A 23,676-nucleotide genomic window follows, 5' to 3' on the forward strand; every position below is an offset into this window, starting at 1 on the left:
AAAATTGCTTGAACCCACGAGGCAGAGGTTGCAGTGAGCCAAGACTGCCACTGCACTCCAGCCTGGGTGACAGAGCGAGACTCAGTCTAAAAAAAAAAAAAAAAAGAAAGAAAATAATCAAATTAACAGATGCTGGCGAGGCTGCAGAGAAAAGGCGACACCTGCACACTGTTGGTGGAAATGTAAATTAGTCCAGCTACTGTGTAAAGCAGTCTGGAGATTTCTCAAAGAACAAAGGGTTTAACTACCATTCAACCCAGCAATCCCATTCCTGGGTATATACCCAAAGGAAAATAAAGCATTCTACCAAAAAGACATGTACTCATGTGTCAATCACAGGACTATTCACAATAGCAAAGACATGGAGTCAACCTGGGTGCCCATCAATGGTGGACCGGATAAAGAAAATGTGGTATATATACACCATGGAATACTATGTGGCCATAAAAAAGAATGAAACCATGTCCTTTGCAGCAACGTGGATGTAGTTGGAGGCTGTTATCTTAAGTGAACTAATGTAGAAACTGAAAACTAAGCAATGGACGTTCTTACTGTACGTACTTAGAGTGGAAGCTAAACACTGGGTACACATGGACATACAGATGAGAACAAAAGACACTGGGGACTAATAGAGAGGCGAGAGAGGGAAGGGACAAGGGGTGAATAACTACCTGTTAGATACTATGCTCACTACCTTGGTGGTGGGTTCAGTCACACCCCAAACCTCAACATCACGCAATGTAAGTTTGTAACAAACTTGCACATGTACCTACTGTATCTAAAATAGAAGTTGAAAAAGAAAAAAAAAGTGAGTCTTACTGGGCTGATATTTTCCAAATGTTTCCAGACTATGGTCCCAGAATGCCTATAATCAGAATCATTACAGGGAGCTCATGAAAAGTCACAGACATATGTCAGAATATCTGGGAGTGAGGATGGAAAAACTGCATTTTTCCTAAAGTTTAAGAACTATAGCCCCAGAAAATTACATTTAGGACCACTGAGTCCAGATTTGTCCATTACAAACCAACTATGGACTTTCAAGTATGTCTTGGAAAAATCAAATGCTTCAATTAAGAAAAAGAAAAGATCAAAAAGAGGTTACATAATATGACACTACTACTTTTAGAAGTATAGATAATCACATTCAAAATCCCCACTACTTATTTTTATTCATTACTCCTACTAATTTCATTATGTCAAAGGAAATAAAGAATTTGGCTGAGGAAACTTACCTCAAAGACAATGATAAAAGCTAATCGAGCAGCTAGGACATGCCAAAACTGCAGTGTGTAGCCATAGGGCACCAGTGAATGAGGCGGGTCACGGTAGTCCCGGTATCTATAAAGACACAGGAGAATGTTGCATTCAGACTAGGATTTTTCTGATTCTAAAATCTCTTCCATTCTCATTATATAGTTCTCATTCAATAGGAGAGAAGTTTGAACAGTTTCTCTATACTAGATATCTGTTGTTTTGCTTGTCCAGCATTTTTCTTCTGATAAAACAATCTCTCTTCTCCTCTGGGGAAACATTTGTGTGGGGTTGGCTAGGACTTTCCCCTCCACCTGCCTGATCTCAGCTCAAAGGATGAGCCAGACCTGATCAGTGACATCATCAAGATGTCTGCTGGAACTATCACTTAGTGAAAAATCACTAAGCCCACGGAAGGCAAAAGCCTGGGACTGCTGGTGGCCTTGTATGGAGTGAGAGAGCCTGCTTGAGAAGGAAGTCAAGAAAGCAAAGCAAAGCCAACATAGAAGCAGCATCCTGCTGACACTGCTTGAGGCCTGGGATCGGGCCATTACTGAAGTTCATATCACCCCTTGAATCTCCCAGTTACCTGAACCAATACATTTTTTTTGTTGTTTAAGTCAGTTTACCCTGGATTTCTGCCACTTGCCACTAGAAGAGTCCTTCTAATGTATCCTCCAGCTATCACTTTTGAATCGGCATAAAATTCCACAAATGTTTGCTGAATACCTATTGGGGGCCACGTACTATTCAGAGAACTTTAATCCATGTGACTCCATTAAAGTAATACTTTAATAATACAATATACTCTCATAAATCCACTGTGAAGCTCAAGAACTAAAACATTACCAGGAACTTAACATCAATCGCTTCATTTACCCTGAATTTCATTTTTATCTTTAACTTATATGTATATACATTCGTCTGAATATTGTACTATTTAGTTTGTTCTGGAACTTTATAGAAAGGGTACTATACTCTATGTAGTTTGCTAGGGCTTGCTTTTTTTTTTTTTTTTTTACTATTATGTTACTAAGATTCATTCACATTATTGCAGGCAGTTTATTTTTAATGCTGTATAATAGACTCTAGTGTGAGTATATTATGGTTGTTTTATATAGTATATAAGTATATACTTACAGGCTGGTCATTCCTATATTTTCTTTTATGTTGAGACAGAGTCTTGTTCTGTCACCCAGGCTGGAGTGCAGTGCTGCGATCTTGGCTCACTGCAATCTCTGCCTCCCAGGCTCAAGTGATCCTCCCACCTCCCAAGTAGCTGGGACTACAGGTGTGCAGAACAATGCCTGGCTAATTTTTTTGCATTCTTTAGTAGAGACAGGGTTTTACCATGTTGCCCAGGCTGATCTCAAACTCTTGACCTTAAGCTATATAGTCACCTTAGCCTCCCAAAGTGCTGGGATTACAGGCGTGAGCCACCGCACCTAGCCTCTATATTTTCTTTCACTTTCCCTAACCATGGAAAGCTTTGAAAAAGAAAGCTCAAGTCCACTCACTTCAGCACATTCCTTTTGGGTAAAAGTTGGCTGCAATGCTCTGTGTGCCACTCCTTTCTGCCTTAGAATAGCAAATATTCTTCCCAGGTCATCGATGCATTTGAGAAGGTGTTTTTAAATTTTTCTCTACATGTTTAGATGTGTTCAGCCCGAGAGCTGATCCAGGTGCCTCACCTGCTATATGACTGAAAACAAACCTGAAAATATTATTTTATGTGATTTTAATTAGAAATTTGAAAATGTTTTCTTTAGGGGACTTTTAAGAAAACTGCTAAACAAAACAATCATAATTTAACTTAATGGTGCCAGCATGAACAACTCCATTCACATTAATAATTTGTGGAATATACTTTTATGTTACTATGTGGGACAGGCAGGAAGAATTATGAGCCAGGAAGCAGAAGAGGAGAAAGACTCTGTATTTTTATCTTATTTTCAAATGATTACAAAGTTTTAAACTCCCAATAATAGTTGGCATTTTATTTTGAAGCATTTTATACTTAGGATCCTGTATGCCTCTAACAATGTTTACTAAATAATTTCATGTATGAAATGGTCTGGACAAGCAAGTGTAAAATCTACTGAAGAAAGCATCAACTGTTGCTTAATTGCTTGCTTCTCCACCAGACCGCAACAGGGAGCAGCACTAGATTATATTCCAGCCAGTCTTTCTCCCCATCTCACTTGTCACTCCATGTGGGAAAGGAAATAAGCCATCTGATGAGATGTGACAGCCAATGAGACCTGGGAACTTGGCATGAATGTTTAAAGGGGTGGAGGGTGCGCTGTCACTGCACAGAAATGGGGAGCCTCTGCCTTCTCTCACCCTCTCTTGTCCTCTTAAACTGCCCCTGCCCAGGCTCACTGGGTATTCACGTCTCTCTTCTCCACATGGTAAGCAGAATGTCACTTGTTCTAGCAGGCCAACCCAATTTCTGCTCTCTAGGATCTAGTTTCTTAGACTGGGACTAAGTGGGTAAATCTAGGCTGCTAACAGGTCTCAACATCAGTTTCTGTGCCTGTGCCATTTCTCTGAAAAAAAATCAATTACAGGCAAAGGGAAGAGAAGGGACAAAGAAGACACATTATTTTATAGCAAGTGGTTACAAGGTTAGTCTACAAAAGAAGAATCATCTGGTTTTGGTTCACAGAAAGCTGAAAATTCCCATCCCTAAGCATTATTTATTAATGCCAGAAAGAGTGACGCTGGAGCCTCACTACGATGACTCTGTCTAGAGTCCTTTCCGGGCTGTGTGGCAGGTGGGAGAGAGTTATATCCACATCGTGTGGCATGTCCACTAATGAAGCTACTTGAAAGAACACTGTGATGAAAGTTGGGAGCCTTGAATTCTACTCTAGCTTTGTTGTATCTCTCCAGACAAATCAATTACCATTTCTGGTCCTCAGCCTCACCCTCTGTAAGATGATGGATTGAAGCGAATCATTACGAAAGTCCCTATGTCAAAGCATCTAGGACTCGATGGCTGTTCTTCCTTGTGGCTTTGATTACAGGGAGAACATAGACTGTCATGATGGGGATCTCCAAAATTCTTTGTTTTGTTTTTGAGACAAGGTCTTGCTCCATAGTTTGAATGCAGTGGTGCTATCATAGCTCACTGCAGCCTTGACTGCCTGGACTTAAGTGATCCTCCCACCTTGCCTTCCCCAAGTGCTGGGATTACAGGTGTGAGCTCACAAAATTCTTATAACATCAAAGTATTAAGAGAAAAAGGTGCCATCTGGACTCTTCAAGAGCTTTATACAAGTAATCTCATTGAGCTTTTAGTGAATGGTTTTATCATCTGTCAGATGAGATAATATTGCCTAACTTAGAAAGCTGATGTGATGATTAAGTGGAGTAACAGTTTCTCGCACAGAGTAGGTGCTCAACCAATTCTCCTTCATGTATGTTTGTATAGATACACATCAAGAGGAACAGTTTAATTAATTTTGTTTTAGAGGGAGAGAAAGAGAGAATGAGCACATGTTGCAGAGGCTACTGTGGTGGAACCTGAAATGAACTGGGCGTCTTTCCACATGCTTCTGAGTTGTTCAACATTTAGAAATGTGATGTGATATACTCTGGGCAAGAGAGAGAAGCAGAACAAAGACAAGTGCCCTCAACAGCTGTCACTCAACCCCCATGGGGATTGTCTGTCCCTGAGTCCCTGGAGCCAGGGCATAACCTTCACTACTATATTTTTGGTTTTTCCCTTTAAGCCAGCAGTTCTCAATTCTGACTGCACCTGGTTTCTGAGTTCCACCGCCTGACATTCTGTTTTAATTGGTTTGGGATGCATCCCGGGCAAGAGAAGGCTTGAAAATTTTCCATGTGCTTTTAATGCATTGTTGAGATTGACAGTCACTGCTTTAAACACACTCAGCCAGAAGGGGCCTTCAGATTAAAATCTCTCCACGGTGGAGCCAGCTCAGCTTACACAGAGCCACGCTGGGTGCCACACTCACCTGCAGTACTTAAGAGGAGTCCCCGAGAACTCACTGCCATCTGATTCAGGCTCAGATCGGTTCTCAAAGTCAGAAATTCGAAATACAGACAAGCTGGCATTCACATAGCCAACCATGCACCTGTAAGAGGAAGCAAATTCTACCATTAGGACACTGATCACCTTCTCTGTATCCAGTTCCCCGAAGACCCTGCTTCCCAGACGTCCCTGCAATTGTAAATGCCTGTAACTGGCCTTTCCTTGTCAAACAGAACTCAGGTTGGGATGTGCTGGAAAGCCCTAGGCATGTTCAATCAGAACAAGTTGCTTGTTTTGGTTCTTGTCTTTTTCTGCAGAATCATCATACAGAACATCTCTACTCCAATTAATGTTTCAGTGAAATAGGTAAAAAGCAGCATTACATGATGGGCATAAATTATATGTAAGTCACAGCTTCTTTTGTTGATGATACACATAAACACAGTTCCTCATTAGTGGTTTTATATATGTTTATAGATATTCCCAAAATGTTCCAAATATGTCTGGTGTGCATATGACCCCCCTCTCACCAACTCATATCTCATGCTACAGTCATGCTGGACTAGATTCCCTGAAAGCTTCTGATGTTTTCATCCTCTGCTCGTTATCTTTTCTGTTAGAATTCCCTACCTCTTCTTTTACAAGTGGAAATAGTATTTATCCTTCAGTGGCCACCTGAAACACCACTCCTTCTAGGAAGACAACCTAATCATTCCAGTCACAATGTCTCACTCCTTTCCCTCTCTCTGTAGTACCATTATACTTAGTCCACCATTACCAGATTGCTTGTACTAGAGTTGGCAGCATACATATATGCCCTCTCCTTTGGACTGCAGTTTTTTGGGAGCAGAGCAGGTATCTTAGGTATTTATGTATCCTATGACTTAGGACAGTCTTACACAGTGTAGGAATCCCATAAATATTGAATCGATCTGATTGGAGGAAACTAAAGTATGTGATTCTATCGATCATTCTAGATTGAATGAGTAGATAAAATCAAGGATTTAATCATTCTGTCAATAATTCCACTCAAGAAAATGGACATTTTAAAAGTACGATAGCAAGCAGTACTCTCGGAAACATCTTTTCTACAAGTGTCTGAACAGTTTTACATATTGAACATCGTGGCGAACATATGCACTTACTGAGATAACAATGTTTGAAACTTTGGGTGAAATTAGCACTTAGATACATCCTGTATACATTTTTCTTTAAACAGTGTTTTACATACAAAAGCTTGGGTTTTGGGGTCAAATCTTAGTTCTGCTGGTTTCTAGTCATGTAATGTTGGCACATTGTATAACTTCTTTTTTTTTTTTTTTTTTTTTTCTGAGACAGGGCCTTGCTGTGTTGCCCAGGCTGGAGTGCAGTGGTGCGATCATGGCTCACTGCAGCTTTGACCTCCCAGGCTCAAACAGTTCTCCCACCCCAGCCTCCTGAATAGCTGGGCCTAAAGGCATGTGTCACTACACCCGATTTATGTAACTTCTTAAAGTGACAGAAGTTCTCACCTCATAGGGTCGTTGAGGGGATTAAATTAAATGATGAATGTGTAGCACGTAATACAGATCTTAGCCTATAAGTAAGATAAACATGAGTGGTGATTATTCATTTTATTTATTTCTTGCATCTCGCAGGGGGTCAATAAATAATTACTGATTGAATGAATAAATAATGATCTTCAGATTCTCTTCATTAACACGTTTGGCATGATTTTTCCAAGCTGCTGAACACTAAACCTAAATGATGACATGAACACAGTTGTGAGAACACATGGGTTCTGCGTGTTACCTTGCTGAAGACAAATCACTGGCTTTATCATGGCCTTAAAAAAAATGAACCAAGCTGAAGGGCCCATTTGTCAAGACACTCATAGGTGAAAACAAATGGTCAGGGGGTGTGTAACATGCCTTAATCCAAATGGCAGCAGGCCTCCCCTACTACTCGCTGAAAAGGTAATTCAGAATGATGTCTCCCTTACCTACGAACTGTCTAGAACTGGACATGAAAATAAATGAGTGCCTTGATGATGATTAGCTGTCACAGAGAGGGAGTAAGTTTTAGCAGAGTCTTTCTAAAGATCTGAGCTGTGGGAAGGGAAAGGTGTTCTGGGAACTGGTGAATAAAAAAGGCCCAGCACTGAAATGGAATATTCATGACCCCTCCTGCACTCTTACCTCACAGACCAGCCCCAAGGCTTTATCAAGACTAACACTACTATCCATTGGTTGTTCTGCTCCAAAACTCCATTCAGAAAATTTAAATTTAAATAAAACACCTGTCTCATTGGCCTATGCATGTAATGACAGTCATAAATCCCAGTTGAAAATGTGTCTTTAGAGGGTAATTACTCCTGAGTGTAAAACATTAAATGTGTACCTAGTGTATGAACACACAGTTATCGGCTGTGTATGTCTTCCTTCCGTATCATTGCCATAATTGGGGAAAAAATGGATGCTAGGCATTTCACTAATTCCTTTCACCTTTTGTAGACTGTTAGTTATTGCCGACATCTATTGCCAAAACCAAATAGTCGAGGTGGTCATCAATTCAGGCAAGTGAGATTTCTCACACTTTGCTGTATAAAGTTCAGCTAGTGGCATGCAAGTATCAACTCACCGACCCATTGTTATAGCAGGAAGGTCACAGGTAGTAGAAAGCCCATGCCTGTCACTGGGTTTACTGGCAGGAATGCTATATACTCTCACTGTGACCCACAACCAGCTCTCAATGAGACAGAGGGAGATGAGGCTACACTGATGATCAGGGAGAATTGAGAAGTACCAAGAAAAAAGTAACAGACAAAGGAAGGGTTTCCTCTGAATATAAAGTCATTTTTCTTAAAGGAGTGGTAGATGGCCTCTGTAGGCACTTCCAAGAAAGATCTAGAAAATGTCTTATATAGGGTAGTGCCATTTGGATTAGGATGCATATCTCTTCCATGTAACTTCTGAGATGACCACACACTCATTTAAATGTGAGAATTCTGCCGTAAAAGCCATTCGCTGCTTATTCTTTTAAATCCTTTAATACATAAGAAAGGGAGGAGCCAGCAATCACTGTACTACCCCAAAGGCTTATTATGACTTTCTATACCTTGACAATTCTGCTACTCCTATGAGTGCAGTAATTTCTAAAGCATTTCTAAATGGGAAAAAGAAAAAAAAAAAAAACCCTGAAAAGTAATAGAGTGGCCAGTGAGGCAGAAAATAAGATTCATGAAGAAACAGACATAAATTTAACTATTCGAAAACATGAAAAATGACCAGGGGATTAGAAAACAAAAGGCAGATATATAAATTGAAAGTGGCAGAAGGCTAAGTCAAAAAGAAAGGTTAAAAAAGAAAGAAAGAAAGAAAGAAAGAAAAGCTCTGAAGAGCCCAATAAAATTCATATAAGGAGGCTATTAGGTACACTTTAATCGCTGCGGACATTGTCTTAAATCTAATAGGTTGTTAAAATTCTAAAGCTTTGATTCACTATCAATTGTGCATAAAGGTTCCCATTTTATTTTTTGGTTCCCTGTAAAACAAGGTAGATTTCACCATATTTGAATTTGGGAAAGAACAGAAACACCACTGAGACGGAAACCCCAGGGGGTTTACTGTTACGGGACAGCCTCAAGGGCTGTGAGGTGCAGATGGAGAGTGAGTCGAGGTTCTACCTTCACATGGGCTCCCAGGGTTACTCTGCCTTGTGATTCTGGGCTTAACCTTTTTTAATCTTTTCCTGCTCCTCAAAGTGAAGATAATAATGCACGTCCCATTCCCAGGGCTGTTTTGAGAATCAAATCATATGTGAAAATGGTTTCAGTGAAGGTAAGCTTTTTTAGGCTAAGCCAAGCAGAGAATGTCAACGGCAGTTGCAATTAGAAAGAAATGCCTGGGCAAAATAACGTGTCTTTAAATTTCTCTTAAAATGGGATGGTATGCTCACTGAAAGTTGCTAGATAATTAGTGTGGGTGGCCACATGCTTATAGTAGTCAAGAACTTTATAGAAGCCTTTTCAAATAACTGGATTGTGAGCTTTATGACATTTCTCAGTCATTCATGCCGTAGCCCATTTATGTAGGATTAATAATGAACTTGGATCCAGGCCAGGTTTTCATGAGTAATGAAACTGGACCCAGGCCAGGTTTGCAAGAGTTCAGTTGATTGGATTTGGTGGCACTCAACTCCTTGGGGTCGATCAGCTACCATGGCTGCAGAGGACAAATCAGTCTGGCTCAGGCTAGTAAACCAGGGCTGCTTGTGTAAGTAGACAGCAGCCCATGTAGGGTGATTTCTGGGTTATTAAGAAGACCCTGTGATCCCCAAACACATCTCACTCTGACCTATAGACATCTAAATCCCATAATAAGAATTTAATTATTTTGGCTTTAGCCAAACAGGGATTTTTAAAGTATGTTAAGACTTCTTGTCCTTTTTCCAAGGTACAGGAATGAAAGCTAGAGGATATGTTATAATTTTGACTAGGCTTTATCTGACCATATGTAGACTGCCCTGGCTTTGCAAACCATTGAGGCAATGCCATAGAATTGATCCCCCTCCCAGGGAGTTTAGTCCATCCAACCTGCTTGGGGTAATATAGACATTGGTCAGGTCAATACCCAGGAAAAGGTCTTTCACTTACTTATTCCACAAATACTTATTGAGGACCTACTGGCTACTCAGTACATAGTTCCATATTTCCTATGTAAGATCTGCAGAGTCTACACATAATGACACAATGTAAATCAGATTGTAACTGTCCTTTTGCAAACTCATAAAATGATATAACTATACACACATCATGTACTACTTTTTTGATATACACATTAGCATATCACACATTTCTAAATTCATAGTGGGCAGAGGTCGGGGGTAGGGAAAATGATTAATTGCTACTCTTACATTGGATTCCATCTAAAACCTGTCTGACTTGTATGTCCTCCAACTCTTCGGTAGATGAGGACATGTTTTCTTTGGCTGACAGTGTTATTATTATTATTTATAATAAATCATAATTCCACCTTCCCTATCACAGGTCTCTCCTTCTGGGCATGTATTCCATATTCTCCAGTGCAAAGTCTTCTGTCTGAGTGTCCAACCTCAAAAAATGGCTAGGAAATAGAAATTGTATAATGGTTTTATAGCAAACTTACTTTTGCCCAGCTTCTCCTTGGCCTGCACAAGGTCCATACTTATAGGCATACACCAAGCGAGGGATAAAGTCAGATGTTATCGCTATGACAAATGCATTTGTAATAACAGAGAGAATTCCAATGCCTTCAAGAATTCCATACCAAATTCCTATTCAAATAGAAGTGTTGTATTAGTTCCATACACAAAGCAGACGTAATAATTGTGAAAATATGGGAATTCATGTTTAAAAGTCCTTTTCATGGGTCCATTCTTCATCTTTCCAAATACTGACAGTTGCAACCAGGAGGAAGGATTTGTGCAAACAACTTGGCATTGAGGAAGTTTCTATGGGAGTGTCTATATGCTCATGACTTAATAGTCAGGATCAGACATGAAGCAGAGAATTCTGGTCAATGATAAGACACCAAAATACCATCTGATAGGATCAGCACACATAATGTCAAGCCCCACCAGACTGGGAGCTCCTTAAGGGTATGGATAGCATCCCTTCTGTCCATCTTTGTGGGCCTTGCCCATGACACACTGACCCAGGGTAGGTGCTCACAGAATGCGTGTTTGTTTCACACGGAGGTTAAAAGACATCATTAGCAATAACATCCACATGCAATTCTCTTCCACATATATTGGCTGGGTGACTGCCTGCTCTGTGCTAAGCACTGGATGCAGAGATGAATAAAAGACAGTCTTTGATCTCAGGCAACTCTCATTGGGGCTGCGTCTGATTCAACTCAACATCTCTAGTCAAATACCAAAGTTCATCTCTGCCATTAGAAAAACTGGATTATACTTCATGTAAATCAGGCAAACATTTAGGAAAGACCAAATCAAAGTTAAGCAAAGGGAAGATCTATTTCAAAAAGAATATAAGTGATAACAAATCTAAATTTTTAGATTCAAGTATCTTAAGATAGAAATAACCAAATTGAGAAACTATTTAAGCACAAATTCTCTAGCACTGGAAATTACAAACTTCCAAATAACAGCTTTACTTCTTGTCTAATATTATTTAAAACTAATACAATTATTCTTTGCAAAAATTAGGTGAATCTTACATGGAAACCATAATTTAAAAATCTGAAGTTTGTGGCTTTTAAAATTTTACCTGCCAGATGTTTAATATTTATTTTAAAAACATATGCAAATCCAACTTACCTATGTCTTTGGCCCTTGAAGCTAAAGGTCTCCTCCACTGTGTGACAAATTTGTAAGCATCAAGTCGAATTTCAATTATGTTATTCAGTAAGGCCAGAAGTGGTGCTAGGGGAAAAGCTGCCACAAAGATAGTTGTGAATCCAAACTGAAGAACTAGAAAAGAAAAAAGGAAAAAATAACAGAGAGTATTGGTTTTCCATTACTATTTTCAAAGGGATTATAATCTGAATACGTTATTGTCTTAAGTCCCAGTTTCCCCAATACAGATGCACAGGGGACATCTCTTCCAGAAAGATGGCCAGGAGACTGGAAAAAGAGGCACTTCCTGGGCCTGGAAGCAATGGATTCCTGGGAGCTATGAGATCTGGACCTAGGATCCAGATCTTGTTTCCTAAATATCATTGTCTAACCAAAGGAATCAGTGTTCCTTGGAGGAAGGTTTGATTCCAGAGCTATGATGGTAGGGACAATACAAGAGAAGTCTGGGACATCTTGTGATGCCAGAAAGGAAGGAAATGCTCAAAAAACGATGGGGACATGCCAATAGGACACAGAACAAACTTGAAGGCACCCCTAATAGCCAAATCTGGAACAATTTGTATGAAACAATATTAATAATGGAAGCATGGGATTATAGCCCAAAGACTAAGTATCTAAGTCCAGACTGATGTAAATATATACTTACATAAATAAGTGATTAAATAAATAAATGGGAGATAAGGAGTGGCTCTTCCTTATGGTAGAATTATAATTAATCAATAAAGGAAGAATGATGAAAATTAAAAAATCACCATTAGTCAAACATCACAGTAATAATTTTTGTAGGCAAGAAATATCAAAGCATGCTAAAATTAGTAGAGGAAAGTATACTGAAGAAACTAGGATATTTGCAGATTCTCAAAGTATCTCCTCACATAATTTTTACTAATTACAAAGGGAAAAACAGTAACTTTTTAGCAGAGGAACCTGGAAAACATCTTTTTGTTTTTTGAGATGGAGTCGAGCTCTGTCACCCAGGCTAGAGTGTAGTGGCATGATCTCGGCTCACTGCAACCTCCATCTCCTGGGTTCAAGCAATTCTCCTGCCTCAGCCTCCTGAGCAGCTGAGATTACAGGTACCCACCACCACGACCAGCTAATTTTTGTATTTTTAGTAGATACAGGGTTTCCCTGTGTTAGCCAGGCTGATCTCAAACTCCTGACCTTGTGATCTGCCAGCCTCGGCCTCCCAAAGTGCTGGGTTTGTAAGTGTGAGTCACCGTGCCCAGCCGAAAACATCATTTTAACCAAGTGATCAAAGCTAGTATCACCAGTAATAAGACATAATGATGTTATACACCCCGATATGATGCACTGAGGAGGGTATAACATCATTTCTGTGGTATTCTTGCCAAAAATGAATAACCCCAACCCAATTATGCAAACACATGAGACAAACCTGAATTGAAGGAGCTTCTCCAAAACTACTGACAAATACTCTGCAAATATGTCAAGATCATGAAAAACAAAGACTGAGGAATTGTCATCGATTAAAAGGAACTAAGGAGACAACACATCTAAATGTAATGTTGGATCTTGGAAGTATTGTGAACAAGAAAAAAGTTATTACTGGGAAAATGCAAAATTCAAATAAAGTCTGTAGATTAGATAATAGCATTGTATTCTTAACTTTTCTAGTTTTAATATATATGTAAGATATTAACATTAGCAAAAGTAAGGTAAAGTATAGAAACTACTCTTTTTGCAACTTTCAAAATAAAATTTGTTTTAAAAGGGGGTGGTTTCTGATGCAAAACAACCAGTCATCATAATGGAAAATAAAAAAATAAAATTTACTGGGCATCATGGACGAGAAGTATTTGGCTGTTTGAATGACTATGTATATATACATATATGACTGTAAAAATAGTAAAAATATATTTACAAATCTGATTTTAGAAAGTAACAATAACAAAACAATGATTACACATATATATCATTTTCTATGTAAAAACAGGCATTATTCTAATTACTTCATATACACTAACTCATTTAATTTTCATGACAACCTTATGTGGTGGGTACTATTATCCTCATTTTACAGGTAAGGAAACTGAGGCACAAAGAGGTCAGGTAACTTGCCCAAAACAAGTAACTAAGAAGGGACGCTAATCTCAGTGGTGTAGCTCCAGAGTTCTGCAAAATCCATCTACCTCATCTTGGTTATTTTGCCACCTCCAGGTGTCCCCTGTCTTTGGTCACATTCACACTTGGTGCTTGTGCTAGGTGGCTCTTTACGCACCAATAGATGTGGGCATTCCCTTCTCTTTCGACCTGGGTTTTATTTTTCTCTTGCCTTCTCTCTTTCTTTGGTAAGTCCATCTAGTCCCATGACTTCATTATTATCTCTCTGATAAGGGTTCTCAATTCTCTATCTCTAACCCTGACTCTTTTCAGGGAATTGCCAGTTGTCTGTTATGCTACAGAAACAGCACTCCCCAAACCAATCTCTGAACCTCATCCTTGAACGTATTTATCCTTTTATGTCCCTCCTCCTTTCCTCCCTTCAGAATCAACTTGCATAAAAACCAGGTCTCGGCTAGCTTAGCCTTCAGAACCATTAGCCTCCTAGTCCTGACAATTACTCTTCAAAAATGTCTCTCATTTCTCCGTCTTCTGCACTGTCCCCATTTGAGTTCAGACTCTGATTTTCTAACTGGCGTTTTCTGCCTCCAAACTTTCAGCTCCCTGCCCTATCATTCTGCTGTCAGTGTGTCTAAAATGTTGGTTCAACCCCATCACTCATCTCCCTACAAAGAATGTTTCAGTTGGTTCTCACTGGCTACAGAATAAATCCCAAACTTTTCACCACGCCATTCAAGGATCTCAGTAAATTGACTCCAAGCAAACTTCCAAGCCTCATGTCCAAATACACTCCACAAAGAAAACAGGTTTCCCAAACAATCCTCTACTCCGGCCACACTAGTAGCCAATTCTGATTTTATGGGTATACATCATATACGTACTTAGTGTTTCTATGACTACTTTGATAAAGTAGTCATCCTTCCTTCAAGAGTACACTCAAATGCACCCTCTTGAGTCTTCCGTAATTGTAATTAACTACTACCTCCTCTGTAGCTGCCACAACTCTGCTCACCACCATAAAACTTATTTTGTCTTGATTTTATGATGTTTTGCCTTTTCCCCCTTTTGCAGTGAGCTTCATGAAAGTAGAAACAGCAACTTTTTTATGTTTCTTTTTCCTACATACTCACTACAGGGGTTTTGTGTATGAGAAGGACTTGTCAGGTATCAAATAATGCTAGTTCAATGACTGACATGTAATTACAACGAAGAAAAGCCAGAACACAATGAAAACCTATCAGGTAGAAATAAAACTGACAGAGATAATTCTTACGATCACTAACAGTACTGGATGTTACCGACAGAAAAATGCAACTAGAGTTTAGTTCTTTCAGGTTGTATTTATATTGAAAATAACTGCAAGTTTAAAAGGAAAATGTGTTTAGTTCATTGGTAGTTTTTGTTTATCTGACACCTAATCAGTTCCATTATCTAGTTAAATATTATGGCCTAAAATCAAACCAACTAATCATTTTTACATAGCACAAAGGTGACCCACATGATATTGGTCTTGAAGTGATTAACTATAATGCCCATTAATGGCTGCTTTTTTTTTTTTTTTCAAGGGAAGAGACTTGTACAATACAGGTAGATTAATTTAAAAAAATTCTTCGGCAAAAAACTTTTAAATATTGGAAAGCATAAAGAATGATATAACAAACTTCCACATACCCATGGAAATGTTAGTATTAACTCTTGGTAACATTTTGTCATACCTGCTTAATATATTTTTATAAATAAAATAAATACTATATAGATAAAACTGAATTCTCCTCTATTTTTGCTCTTGAGTGGTTTCCTCTCCCTTCACAGAGACAATTGCTGACATGAGTTTTGCACGCATCCTTCCAGTTCATTTATATATATATATACACACACACACACACACACAAATGCCCATATAGCAATAAATTATACATAGTGCATATATCATGTAAATAATTTTTGTGCCTAAACTTTACATAATGATATCATTATTTACAATTTTTTTGCTCTGTTCATATCACATGATAATTTTGAGATATTATCTTGATCTATATAGATCTAGTTAAACTTTTAACTGTTTTATATTCTAATATATGTTTACCTCCTTTTAATTTACCTCTTCTCAGACATTACCTCTTCAAATATCACTTTTCCTCTTTCTTTATTCCTTTCTGGGACTTCTATTACAAATATTTCAGACTTTTTGGCTGTTTTGCATGTTTCTTATGTTTTCTGCTCTGTTTTTCTTTTCTTTTCTCTGGGCTTGTTTGGATTTTCTTTTTATTGACTTGTCTTCCAGTTCACTAATTTACTGTCTTAAGTTGAGTCAATCTACTATTTTTTTCTTCCTTTTATTTGAGGCGGAGTTTTGCTCTTGTCGCCCAGGCTGGAGTGCAATAGCATGATCTCAGCTCACTGCAACCTCTGCCTCCTCTGTTCAAGTGATTCCCCTGCCTCAACCTCCAGAGCAGCTGGGATTACAGGCACACACCACCACACTAATTTTTGTATTTGTAGTAGAGACAGGATTTCACCATGTTAGTCAGGCTGGTCTCGAACACCTGACCTCAGGTGATCCACCAACTTTGGCCTCCCAAAGTGTTGGGATTACAGGCGTGGGCCACCGTACCCAACCTCAATCTGCTATTAAACATATCAAATGAGTTCTTAATTCCAGATTTATATTTTGCAATTCTAGAATTATTTTCATAGATTTTAATTCTCTTTTAAAAGTCTCAATTTTTCAACCATTTTTGTCAATATTTTCTTCTATTTTTATATATAAATCATAGCTATTTGAAAGTCTCTGCGCTAAACCCAATTTCTGAATCATCTTTGGGTCTCCTTTTCCCTCTTATTAGTCACATTTTCTTGCCTTTTTGCATACCTAGTAATCTTTTTATTTTATGCCACACATGTAGAGGCTCTAGATCAAGGATCAGCAAACTATGGCCTGTGGCCAAATTTGACCAACCATCTGATTTTCTTTTTTAACTACCTGTGAACTAAAAATAGTTTTTATATTTTAAAAGGCTATATTTTAAATTGCTGTAAAAGTGTCTACATAATAGCCTTGATTGTGCCATTGGCTCAAAAAGCCAAAATTATTTACTATCTAGCTCTTTAGGAACAAATTTGTGATACTCTGCTCTTAGTGATGTTCTTTTCTACCATAAAGAATTCCCCCTGGTGATGTTAGGCAGATAAGAGAAATCACTTAAAGCTGGTCACAGATTAAGCTGGGCTAGTGCTGGCATAGAGTTTTTGTAAAGCTTAGTCCACCTTTGATTTGTTCTTGTTCCTTTGCTGTGATTGAGAACCTGGTGGGTCCCTATCTCCTTAGCTCTGAGAGGCAGTAAAAGGTTCAGTCCTGCCCTTTGAAAGGTTTTAAGGTTAGCTCTTCAGCCTCTTGCCCATCACATCCTCAAAGTGTTGTATTATTAAATAATTACTTTATATAATGATAAAAATATCAATTCAACAGTAAGTCAGAATAATTCAACTTGTATGTACATAATAACCCAGTTTCAAAATACATAAAGCAAAAGTTGACAGAACTAAAAATAGAGTAAGATAAATCCACAATCATACTTGTGGATTTCAAGTATGTAACTAGTAGATAAGAGGCACAATATTTAACAAGGACTTAGAAGATTTGAAAAACACAATTAATCAATCTTGCCGAATTGACATAAAAATATAGAGCATTATACCAAACAACCAACTACAGAACATACTTGAAAGCTATATCAACACAGATGGTATAAAGGAGCATAAGGTAAATCTTTTTATATATATATATAATCTTTATATATATACACACAATATCAAAAGACTGAAATAACAGAGATAATATCCTCTGTTAATAGTGTAATTAGAATCAATGACACAGCAATATATCAAAACTCTTTAGATGTTTTGATACTAATGCATTCCTTCAAAATGCATAGTCAAAAATAAATTACAAGGGAAATGGAAAATGTTTTGCTAATAAAATACAACATATGAAAACTTGTGGGATACAGCCAAAGCAGTATTTATAGAGAACATTATAGCTTTGAATCCCTATATTAGAAAAAAAGAAAATCTGAAAATCAGCATCTTGAGATGCTGAGAAAAAAAGTGAAACTAAGCCCAAAGGAAGTAAAGGAAGGAAATAAAGAGCAGAAATGAATGAACCAGAAGGCAAAGGTGTAGTAAAGAAAAATCAACAAAGCCCAAAGTTAGTTTTTCTTTTGAAAAGATTAATAAACCTCTAAGGTACTGTTTTAAAAAAGGGAGAAAAGCACAAACTATGAAGTTATAAGTAAAAGAAAGGGCATCACTATATGCCCTAGATATATAAAAAGTTAATAAGGAGATATATAAACAATTTTGTGCTACTAAGTTTGAAAACTTAGATGAAATGAACAAATTTCTTGAAAAAATACACAACTAATACACAACTTACAAAAACAGATGCTAGAAGAAATAAAAACTGAAATAGTCCTATATCTATTAAGTAAAATAAATCTATAATTAAAGTTCTTCTCATGAAGAAAATTTCAGGTCCTGCTACTTCATTGTAAATTATTCCAAGTATGTAAGAAAGAAATAATAGTAATCTTATGTAAACTGTTTAAGAGAAAAACATTACCTAATCATTTTAAAGAGCTATCATAAAAATGATATCCAAATCTGAATGAAACATTACAAGAAAGAAAAACTACACTGTAACATCTTCCATGAATTTGTATATAAATATCAGAAGCAAAATATCAGCAAATTGAACTTGGTAATTAAAAAAATGTATCATGACCCAAGTGGGCATTTTTTTCCAAGTTTGCTAGGTTAATTTAACGACTTTTTAACAACAAAAAAGAATCAATGAAATCCACTACATTAGTAACATTTCTTTAAAAATCACATAATCATTTCAATAGACTCAGGAAAATGACATGATATAACATAATACTAGTCATAATAATAACTCTCAGCAACCTAGGGATATATGAAAACTTCTTTAAGAAAACAATAAAGAGTATGTACAAAACAATACAGCTAGCACTACACTTAATGGTAACATATTGAACACTTTCACCCTCAGGTCGGAAACAGTGATGTCCAGTATCACCAGTTTTATCCAGCATTATATAAAAGGTCTTAGTGCATTTAGGCAAGAACAAAAAAATATATACATAATGACTAAAAAGGAAAATGTAAAGTTATCATTATATGTGGATGATACACTTATGTATATATAGGTAGAAAATCTCAAAAAATATATAAGCAACTATAATTGATACTAGATGCTAGCAAGTTTGCATAAGCAAACATACAAAACAACAGTATTTCTATATATTTAATATTAGTAACAAAACGTTATAAAATAAAACAATAAAAACATCATTTGCAGTTGCAAAGATTCCTAAGGTGCCTAGAAATCAATCTAAGTTTTATAAAACGTATATACTAAAATCTACAAAAAGTATTGCTGATAAAAATATAAAAAGACATAAATAAATGCAAAGATATACCATTTTCATGGATTGAGAAAACATCAAATATCTTCAAATTGATGTAGGAGTTCAATTTAATCCCAACTAATATTTCAGTAAGATATTTATAGAAATTAGAAATCTGATTCTAAAACTTATATGGCAAAAATTTTGAAGAAGAACAAAACTAAAATTTCTTTTCACTTAAAGACACCAATAAGAAAATGAGAAGTCAACCAATAACTGAGAAATGGTATTTAATTTGCAACATATATATCTGACAAATGATTGATACCCAGAACATATATAAATAACAAATCACTAAGGAAAAGACATAGATATCCACAAAAAAACACGGGCTTGAATATAAATTCACAAGAGTTTATCCAAATGACTATAAGCATATGAAAAGCTGCTCAGCATTATTAGTTATTATAAAATTTCAAGTTAAAATCATGATGAGATACTGTTGCATACCAACCCAAATGGCTAAAATATGAACACAAGTTTTAGTAAGTTTATGGAATAACTGGAGCTGTTCTACTGTTAGCCAGAGTATAAACTGGCACAGCCTGGTTTCGAAGACTGCTTTCAAGTGTTTATTAAAGACAAACAAATGCATATCTATGGCCTCCCAACTCCACTCTTATGTAAATTCTTAATAAAAACATCTATGCATGTTAATCAAAACACATGTACAAAAATGTTCATAAAGGTATTATTTATAAGAGCCTAAATTTGGAAACAACACAAGTGTCTATCAGCAGTAGAATGGATGGATAAGTAATAGTACTTTTTTGTTTGTTTGTTTTTGTTTTTGAGATGGAGTTTTGCTCTGTTTCCCAGGCTGGAGTGCAATGGTGCAATCTTGGCTCACTGCAACCTCTGCCTCCCAGGTTCAGGCAATTCTCCTGCCTCAGTCTCCCAAGTAGCTGGGATTACATACACCTACCACCGCGCCCAGCTAATTTTTGTATTTTTCAGTACAAATGGGGTTTCGCCACATTGGCCAGGCTGATCTTGAACTTGTGACCTCAGGTGATCCACCTGCCTTGACCTCCCAAAGTGTTAAGATTACAGGCATGAGCCACCACGCCCGGCCAATAATAGTATATTATTATTCAGGAGCCTAGAAGAGCTGTAAACTCACAAAATAGCTCATCTATTGGCACACTGATGTCTTCACTTCTACAAGTAAATTTGTGTTTGTCTTTTCCTGACTCAAGCTTGGCAGAGGCTTTGCTTTTGTCAAAATGCAGTTACCTAGCACATTATTTTTTAGAGTGCTCAAGAGTACATTTCATGATATGTGGAGGGTTGAGGGATTGATGGTGGTATGGGGGTCTGTGTGCTGTGTCAGAGCAGCAGGGGACAAAGTTGGGGCTCATCTGGGAGTGGAAATGCAAAACAACAAAACAAAACAAAACAAATAAAAAACCGCACATGACTAAGGAAAGATAGGGTGGGTGTCAAAGACAAACTGCCTGTTTCATAGTTTGGCTCCTGGTCTACATTCTAGGAATACTATGCAGCAATAAAATGAAGTTCTACTACCTGTAGCAACATAGGAGAATGTTAGAAAGATAATACTGAATGAAACAAGCCAACTACAAAAGAGTATGTACTCTACAATTCCATTTAAATGGAGAATAACAAAGGTAAAGTTAATGTATGGTATTAGAAGTCAGGAAAGTGGTTAGAGAGGGTTTTATAAATGGAAGAGGGGACAAAGAAGTCTTCTTTGATATTGATAATAATCTATTTCTTGATCTAGCTCACTGGATAGCAACATTTCCCAGAAATAAAGAACCAGAAGGTAAATATTTCAGGCTTTGCAGACCAGGCACTTTCTGACACAGCTACCCAACTCTACTATTGCAGTGCCAAAGCAGCCACAAATTAATATGTAAATAAATGGGAGTTGCTGTGTTCCAATAAAACTTTATTTACAAAAACAGGCAGTGGACTGAATCTGACCTGCAGGCAATAGTTTGCCAACCTCTCAGCTACATAGATTTGGTTACATTTGTGTGAAAATTTGCAAAAATTAATTGATCTCTACACTTACGTACACCTTTTCACTATTATACTTCAGTGAATACATTTTAAAGTATATAACAAAGTCAGGAAGTCATTAAGGAAATAGCAAAAACAAAACAACAGACTTGAGTAGTTAGAACTCATCAGTCTGCTTGTGATAATACTGAGATTTGTTCTGTGCTGCAAAGATATTTCAGTATTTGGAGCACTACCAAATTCTAGCCGCATAAAACTTTCTTTTTAAGCACTCAACATACCAACATTATTGTTCATTGTCTTCTTTATGGGAGAAGAATCCATTAAGGGATCTCAAAATGGTTAGTTCTCTTAATGAATTCTCTTTATTAAGTTTTATTTTTAATGTCCAAATTGATTTCTTCCCCAGGTTATATCATTCTGCCATTCTATAATTGAAACTCTAAAGACATAAGCAGATACTTAGAACATACGCAATTTAAGAAACATTAAGCGTCAATTCTACTAATACTTTAAATTTCAAATTTGCCCAGAAAAAACTGCTTCCTTTAGAGGCAATGGATCTTGCCCAGCCCTTCCCTCATTTCCACTCCTATGTTAGAGCTTAAAATGAAAAGAAATATATATATATATTCCATTTAATAATGAAAGAAAATATATATACTTAATTTATCTAAGATATTTTATTTGTCTTTCCCTCTAGAAGACAAAAACAATAAGAGAATAATAGTGATATAAGTAACATGTACTATGTATACACTGAGCTAGGCATTGCTCTAAGTCATGTTCATGCATTAACTCATTTAATCCACACAAAGACTCTATGAAATGGTTCCTCTTATTATTATTCCCACTTTAAAGATGAGGAAACTGAGACAAAGACAGACTAAGTAATTGCCCAAGGTTTCACAGTTAATAAATGATAGGGTTAGGATTTGAACCCAGATAATTTACTTCCAAAGCCCATGGTCTTAGATACATGCTAAGAGAAATTGCTTTGCTTTGATTCTAGAGAAATTTGATTCTGTAAATATAAGTGCAGCATAGTTTAAGCAGGACATGCCTTCCTCTCTGTTTGGCTTAGGAATCCCTAAGCACTGAGGACCTTAATGATAATGAGTATACGGTTAGCTGAATATATCTGGAGATTTAAAATTTATAATTAATAAAATGAAGTAGAATATTTCCATACTCATTTCTAAGTATTCATCGAAGAGTCCGTAGGCATTCATCGGCTGAAGGTTATAGTCCTTTTCCCACTGTGGGAAACTTATTTTCCTTTCAGGTCCATGTTCTTGTCGTACTTTTCTTCTAGTCCACCAATTCTGAATTAACCTGGGCAAAAAGATCAATTTCTTACAAAAATGTAACTGATCATACGACTTAGGTAATGAGAAAGAGGAGAGTTTGAATATAGAAACATAGTTTGAAAAAATTCAGGACAGGCTATCAAAGAAATAAAGCCTCAGGTTGGTAAAAAAATAACAATGGAGTCTATACTTCAAGTATTTCTATTAGCAAGTAAACAGAATGACTGATGAACTTATTTTAATCATTCATGAAACTGTCTCATGTTGGGCATTGCCTATGAGGGTTGAATAGAGGACTGAGAATATCTATAAATGGATATCCCAGTACAAAGGCAATACCAAGACATCTTGAGGAATATCTGGCTTAAGTGGCTTAATTTAGGACCCTTGAGCAGTCTTGCCACATGGCTGCTGAGCTGCATACTCTGACATCAGGGGCCTAAAGATCTGCAAACCCACAAAATGCTTCCTCTCTTGGTGCACAGACACCTGCAGTTCTGCAACTGGACTTGCTTGCTTTTGGCTTGAGCTCTCCACAGGGGCTCTGACTCCCAGTAACATGCACCTGACATTGGTAAGGCTAGCACAGGAACCATTAGCAGCGATCAGCAGGGCATTTTGTAATATGAGAAAGCATTGAGGAAATGAGAGGGTGGAGGCAGGTCTGTGTTCTGTGCAGTACAAGGAAAAAGTTGAAGGATATCCAGGAGTAGAAGTGCCAAAAAACAAAACACATGGGAAATGAAGCAAATAAAGGGATTAATATCAAAGACAAACTGCCTACTTTACAATTTTGCTCTATGTCCTTATTACTAGAAGATAAAATATAATTATCTTGATGTCTATGACATTTTAATTGTGGTTTATATCTTAATGTAGAACACAATGCTGATAATTTTTGTTTTATGTTTTATTTTTAAAAAGTTTTATAGAAAACATCAAATACTTGGACAAGATTTCTTTTTCTTTTTTTTTTTTTTGAGACAGCGTCTCGCCCTGTTCCCCAGGCTGGAGTGCAGTGGCGCGATCTTGGCTCACTGCAAGCTCCGCCTCCTGGTTTCACACCATTCTCCTGCCTCAGCCTCCCGAGTAGCTGGGACTACAGGCGCCCGCCACCATGCCTGGCTAATTTTTTGTATTTTTAGTACAGGTGGGATTTCACTGTGTTAGTCATGATGGTCTTGATCTCCTGACCTCATGATCCGCCCACCTT

General features: G+C 37.2%; 1 protein-coding gene across 3 annotated transcripts in view; it reads right to left on the reverse strand.

Annotated features, from left to right (window-relative positions):
* ANO4 (anoctamin 4) overlaps nt 1-23,676 on the reverse strand; it is a 425,382-nt gene that overhangs the window by 7,254 nt on the left and 394,452 nt on the right. For all 3 annotated transcript variants that reach the window (XM_011966635.1, XM_011966636.1, XM_011966634.1), the window contains 5 exons: nt 22,346-22,488; nt 11,552-11,704; nt 10,399-10,546; nt 5,238-5,357; nt 1,236-1,341 (listed from right to left, as the gene is read on the reverse strand). In XM_011966635.1, the coding sequence (XP_011822025.1) occupies nt 1,236-1,341; nt 5,238-5,357; nt 10,399-10,546; nt 11,552-11,704; nt 22,346-22,488 (670 nt within the window). The remainder of the gene's footprint in view (nt 1-1,235; nt 1,342-5,237; nt 5,358-10,398; nt 10,547-11,551; nt 11,705-22,345; nt 22,489-23,676) is intronic.

Source organism: Mandrillus leucophaeus, unplaced genomic scaffold (genome assembly GCF_000951045.1).
Source record: "Mandrillus leucophaeus isolate KB7577 unplaced genomic scaffold, Mleu.le_1.0 Scaffold768, whole genome shotgun sequence".
Classification (NCBI taxonomy): Eukaryota; Metazoa; Chordata; class Mammalia; order Primates; family Cercopithecidae; genus Mandrillus; species Mandrillus leucophaeus.